This window comes from Hemiscyllium ocellatum, chromosome 19 (genome assembly GCF_020745735.1).
Source record: "Hemiscyllium ocellatum isolate sHemOce1 chromosome 19, sHemOce1.pat.X.cur, whole genome shotgun sequence".
In the NCBI taxonomy this organism is placed as follows: Eukaryota; Metazoa; Chordata; class Chondrichthyes; order Orectolobiformes; family Hemiscylliidae; genus Hemiscyllium; species Hemiscyllium ocellatum.
Window position 1 is genome coordinate 20026256 of NC_083419.1, and position 10124 is coordinate 20036379.

Genomic DNA, 10124 nt, shown 5'->3' on the forward strand with positions numbered 1-10124 from the left:
AATTATCTAGGTAATATGCCAGATAGGGAAAAAAGGTATTAGGTATGTCATGTGAACATGTTGAAACTGTACTATACAAGAGAGAAAGAACTGGAGAAACAGGTGTTAGTTACTGCCCTGCAAAGTGAAGAATCAAATCCAGATGATGTGGATTTTGAGGTGCCTCCAAATAGATTTAAAAATGAAGAAGTCCTTGAGGAGAGGGATAGGTTAGTAACTTATCTGTCTCAGGAGCATAGAATGCAGTTGAGAAATTTGTTACTGCAGTAAAAGGACATATGTAAGAATCAGATGCTATTTTACATGAAGTAGACGTAGGGAATACTGCTCCAATAAAACAACACCCCTATTGGCTTAATCCTTTCAAAGCTAGACAGGTCCAGATGGACAAGGACATCATCGAACCAAGCCATAGTGAGTGGAGTTCACTGATCATCTTAGTTCCTAAACCAGACGGGACTCAATGATTCTGTGTGGCTTATTGGAAGGTCAATGCCATTACAAAATCAGACTCATATTCAATTCCTAGATTGGAAGATTGTATCGAGAAAGTCAGACAAGCCAGTTACATCACCAAGTTGGACTTAATCCATAGTTACTGGCAGGTATCCTTACCAGAGACAGTGAAAGAAATTCCTGTGTTTATAACTGCAAATGGGCTATATCAGTTTAAAGTATTGCCCTTTGGAATGAAGAATGTACCCGCCACATTCCAAAGACTCATGTACAGAGTTGTGCCTGGATTAACAAACTGTGCAATCTATTTGGATGATGTAGTAATCTTTAGTAAATCCTGACAAGATCACATGGTACAGTTGACAGAGCTCTTTGAATGACTATGAGAAGCAAAACTGTTGATAAGCTTAAATAAAACTGAATTCGTGAAAGCAGAGGCAACGTCTTGGTACATAACATTGGTCATGGAGGGTTGACCCCACAGAACGCAAACCTGAAGGCCATCGAGGAATTTCCACGACAAATCTTGAAGAGGTGCTTCGATTCTTAGTACTCAGCAGATTCTATCGGAATTTTGTTCCAAACTTCAGTAGTGTAGTGGCACTGTTAACCGGTTTGCTGAAGAAGAACACAAAGTTTTGGTGGACAGAACAATGCCAGGAGGCATTCGACCATTTGAAAGCCATATTAACCATCAAACTAGTTTTAGCCACACCAAACTTTTCAAAACCTTTTAAGGTCATCATTGATGTTAATGACATTGGAGTTGGAGCTGTACCCCTACAGAAAGATGAGGATGGCATTAAACTGCCAGTTGGTTACTTTTCCAAGATGATCAACATCCACCAAAGGAAAAAGAACTATTGAGTTTGGTATTGGCCTTACAGCATTTTAATGTGTATGTCATGAGCAATGTGTCAGAGACGGTTGTGTACACGGATCACAATCCCCTTTCTTTCTTAGAACACATCAAAGACAAGAATGAGGCAATTTCTATGGAGTATTATGTTACAGACTTTTAATTTAAAAATCATACATGTTGCAGGTTGTAAGAATGTAATTGCAGATGCGTTATTGTAAATTTAACTGATAAAGTTTAGATGAGATTTGTATACATAGAAAATTTTTTATCCGAAACCATCAGGATTAGCTGTTTTTCAGAATTTGGAATTTTTTGAATTTCAGAATAAGTGATAGTTTGATGGTGAAATTTTAAAAATCCCACCAGAGGAGCAGACTTTCTAACTAAAACAGGCCTTGGGTAAGAATCCAGGTCTGCTGGTGCTGGGCCATGTCTTCCCACGTTGCATCTGAGTGACACATATTGAGTGGGTGTCGACTTGTGTTAATTGTTTGCACGCCAAATAACCTTGTTAATGAGAAAAAAGTCACAAAAAAAATATATATATAAAATACAGTTATATGGGAAGAAGTTAAGGTGAACTTAGATTAAAGTTATCAGTATGTTAGGGTAATGTGTTTAAAGAATAGGAAAAGAAAGCCATATTTTCATTATGATGGTTCATTTTTCCTTAAGGGGGGAGGTGGTATGAAGAGGTGGGTGTACTGTACCTGCAGACCTACCTGACAGCACTAAGTGTTCTCAACAAGATACAATGTAGTATGTGTTCCCAAGCAGTTAGTGTAGCTGGTTGCCTGGAGACAAAACAGATTCCAATTAGGCCAATCAGTTTATATTAGACCCTGAAAGATACCAAGCTCCAAACAAGTTTGAATTTAGTATATTGACAATTTTAATAGCTGGTGGCATAACTTAAGGCTTTCAGGGTCTAAGACCGGGAAAAATTGAACAGTTGAGAGGAGAACTGCCACACAATCAGCATGTACAGTCTGTCTGAAAAATAGCTCTCTTAAAGGTACCTTGATCGATCAGTGACCTGTAAAACAGAAATCCCTAAGAAAAAGAAAAGAAAACGGAGGAAGAGAAGATTTAATGTCTGACTGGTTTTGAAAACATGAATTTTTGGTAAAACTTAATCGGGGAGTTTTATTGGCCTGGCATTATAGAAGGGAAGGTAAAAGATAGGTTAGAGGAAGGAGTTGTAAATAGTTGTTGGTTACCTATTCTCTGTTATTCTTTAAGAAATAAAGTTGTTATTTTTACTTTAAATAGTTCTTGGTGCCTCAGATTTTCACAGATTACTGCATGGGATAAATCTCTTCAGTGTTGCTGGTTTAAATTAAGCAGGAGGGTTTACCCCGTGTCATAACAATATTATTTATATGTTGCAGCACAACAGCACCCGTGATTGTTTATAAATGTAAAGTGAACCTTGGTGAGACATGTGTAACACCTGCACACAAAATAACTAAAAGGGATGCATCACAGGAAATGTCTCAGGTAACTTGCTATGCTGGACATTACTGCAATATTGTAAAGTATATGTTTGATTTTAGAAATTACCTGCACTGAGGAAACGTTTGACTGGGCTTTTCAACAATTGATGCCTACAGATGCTGACCTGCGCTTAAATTTATTGCAACATAACTGAAAACAAATTGCATTTGTACAGTCTGTTAATTGAAATATGTATCTTAGAGATTCACAGAGGGTTTTTCCAACTTCCTCCAGGCCAAGTTTGTAAGCCATTGCTTGCCCTGTCTTCCAATTACCTGCATGTTCTTATGACCTCAGCAACCATGTATATCAGTCAATCCTGGGACCAGCCAACTTCTGAGGCCAGAACTGGCTGCAGCTCATCAATAATGATACAATAAAAGGCTGGCAGAACAATGTCTTGCAGACCTGCCACTGATCCCATTAGATGTATGTAGCACTGAAATCTTACCTGGATTTTGATACAGTCTAATTTCTACCCCCTTTACATCAGACATGTGGTCATAGGGTAAAACTTAAGGATAGCCTTAACTCAAGATATCATGAAGCGAATGGAGGAGAAATCCATTAGGAAGACAAATAGAATGTTGGCCTTTATTTAGAGGAATTTAGAGAATAATGTGGCATTGTTAACCTATGGTATTATCACTGGACTGTTAAACCAGAGACCCAGGTTCCTGGGTTTGAATGCCACTACAGCAGATGGTGGAATTTGAATTCAATAAGAATCTGGAATTAAGAGTCTAATGATGACCAGAAATCCATTGTCGATTGTTGGAAAAACCCATCTGGTTCACTAATGCCTTTTAGGAAATGAAACTGCCATCCTTACCTGGTCTGGACTACATGTGACTCCAGACCTACAGTAATGTGGTTGGCTTTTAACTCCCTCTAGGAATGGGCAATAAATACTGGCCTGGTCAGTGATGCCGCTATCTTGTGTATGAATAAAAGAAAAATGAAGTTAATGAAGTTTTGCTATAATTGTGCAGGGCGTAAGTGCAGTATCTTGAACACTATGTTCAGTTGGTTTCATTGTTTAAGGAGGGGTGATATATTTCCATTGCACATCACACAAAGAATATTGACTAAGTTGATTCCTGAGGTACAGGGTTTGTCTTATGAAGAATGGTTGGTTGAGCAGACTTGGCCTACTTTCCATGGAGTTGGGGTGAATGGCATGTAACCTTATTGAAACTGGCAAGATTCTGAGGGTTCATGGCAAGCATGGATGTTAAGAGGATGTGCCTTCTCACAAAGGAGTCCAGATTAATGGAGCAAAGGACTACTTGGAGGAAGCATTTTTGTTTTGAAAGTCATGGGTCTTTGGCAGTCTCTACCCCAGAAAACTTGAAGGGGAGAGCAGATTTTTGAAGCAGAGCACTCAAAGGTTTTGGTGAACAAGCAGGAAGGTGGAGGTTAGAACAAGATAAGATTAGTCATCATTTTATTGAATGGCAGAATGGGCTTGAAGGGCTGTACAGCCGGTTAAACATTTTTTGGTCTCATGATTCTGACTGTGAATGTAACATGGGAAGAATCCAAACCTGGCAGGCTTAAATTTGATAATGATGATGTGGAGGAGCAGGTGTTGGACTGAGGTGGGCAAAGTTAAAAATCACACAACGCCACAGCATTCCGAAAGCTAGTGCTTCCAAATAAACCTGTTGGACTATAACCTGATGTGTGATTTTTAACTTTTAAATTTGATAATATAGTACAACTTCAATAAACAATGTAAGCCGAGAAACTGATGCCTACAGCATTGACCAAGTTTCAATTTTATAGATTTGCCGTTTTTTCATATTATTCTCTCTTGTATATGCATGAGAGCAGTCAGAGTTGCTTCCTTCCTGAGGCATCTTCATACCTCATACCAGTTTTGACCAAGATTCACCACAGTTACTTATTTAGAAACCGCTGTTTTGTGCTAATTATTTGTTTCAGATTAACAAGAAACATGTCCAAACTTGGGTAGCAAAATAACTCAAAAGTTAGACTAGAAACTTAATATCCTGAAGAAGTTAATTTTTTTCAGTGGCATTGCTATCTGATGTGATGCAAGTCGAGGGCCTGCAGTCACAGAGGTTTACAGCATAGAAAAGGCCTTACAGCCTGTCTGTGCTGATCAAAACAACGACCTACCTATTCTAATCCCATTTTCCAGCATTTGGCCTCTAGCCTTGTATACCTTGACATCACAAGTGTACATCTAAATATAACTTGGGCATTGAGGGCTTTTGTCTCCACCACCCTTACAAAACAGTGAGTTCTAGATTCCCACCACCTTCTGGGTGACATTGTTTTCCTTACATCCTGCCCTAAACCCCCGCCCCTTCCCTTGAATCTATTCCCCCCCAGTCATTGATTCCTCCACCAAGGGGAAACGTTTCTTCCTTCTGTGCCCCTCAATTTTATAAACTCAGTCATGTCTCCATTCAGTCAATTTCTGCTCCAAGGAAAACAACTCCAGCTTATCCAATCTCTCTAAATAACTAATCCTCTCCAGCCCAGGCAACATCCTGGTAAATCTCCTCAATACCCTCTCCAACACAATCACATCCTTCTTATAATGTGGATTCCAGAACTGCAAGTTATGGCCTAACCAACATTTTATACAGTTACAGCATCATCTCTTTGCTGTTAAATTCTACAATTTTGCTAATAAAGGTAAATATTCCATTTGCTGTCTTGACCACCTTATCCACCTATCCTGCAATGTTAAGAGTCCAGTGGATCTGCACACCAAGGTCTCTCTGATGCTTTTTTCATGTATTCCTTTGCCTTGTTTGTCCTGCCCAAATACATCATCTCACATGTATCTGGATTGAATTCTATTTGCCACTGATCAGCCCACATGACCAGTCAGTATATATCCTTCTGTAATTTGGTTTAAGGCTATCCTCCTCGCTATTTACCATTGCGCCACATTTCCTATCATCCTAATTCATGTTGATCAACTCTCCTGCATTCAAGTTTAAATTGTTTATATATGCCAATACTGATCCCTGAGGAACTCCACTAGACTCAGACTCCAGTTACAAAAACATCCCTCAACCATCACCCTCTGCTTTCTGTCACACAATACTGTATCCTGTTTGCCAAATTTCTTTGGATCCCAGTTGTCCACCCAGCAACCGCTTTGTCTTGCCACTTCCTAAGGCTTGTGCATTGTCTTTTTTTTAAGTTAATACATTAAAGTTATCTAAATATAAAAAAAAACTGCCCATGTAAGCATGCTCAGAAAGCTATCCTCATTTCAATGAGGAGACCCAGTACTGGCAGTATACTTGTGGTTTTCTAAGTCTGCGTAAGCAAATTTAAGAATTGCCGCACATAAAATCTTTATTTCTGGCCAGTGATAGAATCCCGACAGTGTGGAATCAGGCCCAACAAGTGCACGCCAACCCTCCAAAGAATTTTCCACCCAGACCCATTCCCCTACATTTCCCCTGACTAATGCACCTAACCTACACATCCCTGAGCACTATGGGCAATTTAGCATTGCCAATTCACCTAGCCTGCAAATCTTTGCAGCACGGTGACACAGTGGTTAGCACTGCTGCCTCACAGCGCCAGAGACCCGGGTTCAATTCCCGCCTCAGGCGACTGACGGTGTGGAGTTGCACATTCTCCCCGTGTCTGCGTGGGTTTCCTCTGGGTGCTCCGGTTTCCTCCCACAGCCCAAGGATGTGCAGGTCAGGTGAATTGGCCATGCTAAATTGCCTGTAGTGTTAGGTGAAGGGGTAAATGTAGGGTATGGGTGGGTTGTGCTTTGGCAGGTCGGTGTGAACTTGTTGGGCCGAAGGGCCTGTTTCCACACTGTAAGTAATCTAATCTATTCTATGAGGAAACTGGAGCACCCGGAGGAAACCCACACACACTGGGAGAATGTGCAAACTCCACACAGACAGTTGCCCGATGCTGGAATCAAACCTGGGTCCCTGGTGATATGAGGCAGCAGTGCTAACCACTGAGCTACCGTGTCACCCTAAAATTCCTCCCCATCCAGGAACCGAACCCTGGTTTCCCACATGACAGGCTGGTATACTAACCATTGTACTATCGAGGAAATTCAGTCATACAAGATAATACAAGAAAGATTTTAAAGGGGCTTGGCAGAGTTAGACACAGTGATCGTTTCTCCCTGCCTGCGGAGTCTTGAACATGAGGGCACAGCCTTAGGTTAGCCGGTTGATCATGTAGGATTGAGAGACAGATCTTTGGAATTCACTGAGGATCATATATACTCCATAATTCAATATATTCAAAGTGAAAATTGAAAGACTTTTATTCTGCAGGATTCGGAGTATGGGGTAGACAGGTAAGTGGAGTTAATGCTGAAGAGCAGCCATGTTCCTATTGAATGGAAGAGCAGGTTTGATAGGCCATATGGTCTTGTACAGCTATTGTTTATGTTCTTGTATACACACACAGTAGGCAATTGAACTGCCAGAAATTGAAGCAATCTGAAACAATTGGTTAAGTTATTTATAAAATATTTAAGTAACACAGCATTTTTATTGGCTTGCTTAAAATGTATTTTACACTTGATAGTTTGTTGTGAGCTCCCTCTCATTAAATGTTTAAATATTCTTGCAGGGGTATCAACATTTCTGGTTCTTGCCAGTAGCACATCTTCATGAGTGTACATACCACTTCCGTGTTGCAGCACCAGTAAGTCAATCTGCGACTAACTTAAAAGCTGAGATCAGCCTGAAGCACTTGTCAAAATAGAAATTGTGTGCAAATTGTATCTTTACCTGCGTTATCATTGAGTATTCTCTGTTGTACAGGGCCTGGCAGACTGCAGAACCAATCCGAACTTTGCTCGAATATTCTTCACAGATTACCACTTGTACTTCTATCGACAATGCAGCTAATTCAGAAGAACAAATCCTATACCTGTATTGATCTTTATTGAAGTACATTCTTTTCATACAGACTTCATATAGCATCTTTTGTTATTTAACATCTATTAATCAACCAGATTAATTCTTGGATGTAAAATACACACATTATATACTAATTATGATTCTTGTCATCTCGAGGTTTGTGAAACACAGGAGTAGCATCTAACTGGAATGGAGGAACAGCACATTTTTACATAGACTTGCCAGTTGTATTTTACAAGGATTGTTAAGAGTGAGAACTAATTTAATATTTTTACTTCTGTGAAGTTTATAAATTAATAAAATTTGAAGCAGTCTAAATTCTTAGATTTTCTTTGCTAAATACAAGTCTTGTTGAGTTTGGAGTAATCCTTGCTGTGAGGCAAAGGGAATTTTTTTCAACTTATTCCACCAAAACAAACACACAAATTGGTTTTGGATTATGGCAAGTTTCTTATCTATATTCTGGCCCATCGTACCAGGTGTTGTTACCGGGGTAACTTGCCACTCACTGGTGATACCAAAACTGACTGGTATTCCTGGAGCTGGTGCCATATTTAAAAGGCCATTGTGCACTCAGAGTGGGCATGAGGAACTTACAGTGGTGGGGTGAAGGAGGGCATTGAACTTTATTTCAACATTGCTGGACATTCTGCCAATCAACTGAGTCTGCTCTAACATTAGTGGCAATCATGGACTGGGCTGGCATGGGCTAGTGACATAGCCTCCACAGCTGATCTTTGTGGACATCAAAATTCAGCCTGTGCGCCATCCTGTGCAGTAGGATCACATCCACAATAAATGAAAACAGGTCTGATTACAAATACATGGCTGCAGGGTGACCAGGGATGAGAACTGAATGTCCAGGAGTATTCAATATTTAGGAAAGGCAGATAGAAAGGAAAGGTGGTGGACTTGCATTGTTAGTTAAAGGGGAAGCAACACAATAGTAAGGAAGGATACCAGCTTGAATGCTGTGGACTGTATGGACAAAGCTGAACAGCACCAAGGGGCAAAAAGCATTATTGGTGGTTGTACATTGACTCTTGAAATGTAGGGGTGATTTTGGGATTTGTGTTAAACAGGAAATTAGAGATGCATGCAATAATGGAACACCTGAAATTATGGGTGGCTTCTGCCCAATCTATATGCAGGTTAGTCATATTAGCACCCAGACAGCAGAGTAGGGATTCCTGGAGAAAAACAGGATAGTTTTCTAGACCAATATGGATAAGTTGCAGATCCAACTAGAGAGTAGGTTGTTCTAGACTGGATATTGTGTAATGAAAAATAAATAATTAGTAATGTAGTTGTGTGAGGCCCCTTAGGCAGAACAACTATAATATGATAGAATTCCCTGTCAAGGTGGAGAAGGACATAGTTGATTCCGAGACTGGAGTCCTGAATCTAAACGGAAGAAATGACGATAATGAGACCAAGTTAGTATGATAGACTGGGGAACATTACTTAAAAGAGATGGCAATGGAAAGCATTCAAAGAGCACATGGGTAAACTGCAAAAATTGTTTGTTCCTGTGTGGCGCAAAACGGAAAGTTGAAAGGTATCCAAACGATGGGCTACAAGGGATGCTAGAGATAGTGTTAGAGCCAAGGAAAAGGCATACAAATTGTCGAGAAAATAATACATGTATAGATACAGAAGGATGTTCCCATGATGGGAGAGACAAGAACTAGGGATCATAGTTTTAAGACACAGGGTGAACCATTTAGAATTGAGAAGAAGAGAAATGTTTTCACCCAGAGAGTGTTGAGCCTGTGGAATTTGCTACTGCATTGAGCAGTCAACACCAATACATTGTACAATTTCAAGGAGGATTTGGATGTTTTACTTGGGGCTGAAGGGATCAAAGGATATAGGAGAAAACATGAACCCGTGATTGAGTTGGATGATCAGCCACGATCATAATGAATTTGCAAAGTAGGCTTGAAGTGTGAATGGCCTAGTCCTGCTCCTATTTTCTGTTTCCATGTTTCAGTGAACTGGGCCTGTGTCTTGGAGCACAAAGTGTCCTTTCTGCTGTATTACAATGATGGTTGCCCTTGCAGCCAAGGAACAACATTGAAGTGCAGAAGCATCGTATAAGTGGATTGGATCCATTCCATGGGGGTGTGTCTGATGCTGATGTCCACGGAACATGCCTGAGGTGCTGGGACCTGATGTTCAAAGTGGAGGTCTTTTGGAGCAAGTGGCAAGGACACACTCTGGTTTTCATGTCGACTTTTCCCAACAGCTAAATTTTACCGCGGGTTTGATCAGATCCCAGCCTCTGGCAAGCTGTACTATTAACAAGGTGTTTAACAGACAACAATGTGCGTCAACTGGGAATTCACCGCTGCCTAGTGAGAATCTCACCAGGTCACTTGGGAATAGCATACAAGATGAAGGGAGGTGATCTT

At 40.3% G+C, this 10124-nt stretch overlaps 1 protein-coding gene across 1 annotated transcript in view; it reads left to right on the forward strand.

Annotated features, from left to right (window-relative positions):
- LOC132825048 (myelin regulatory factor-like protein) overlaps window positions 1-7698 on the forward strand; it is an 81166-nt gene extending 73468 nt beyond the window's left edge. Inside the window, exons 19-21 of the mRNA XM_060840053.1 lie at window positions 2710-2818; window positions 7418-7492; window positions 7612-7698. Coding sequence (XP_060696036.1) covers window positions 2710-2818; window positions 7418-7492; window positions 7612-7698 — 271 coding nt within the window. The remainder of the gene's footprint in view (window positions 1-2709; window positions 2819-7417; window positions 7493-7611) is intronic.
- The last annotated feature ends 2426 nt before the right edge of the window (window positions 7699-10124 follow it).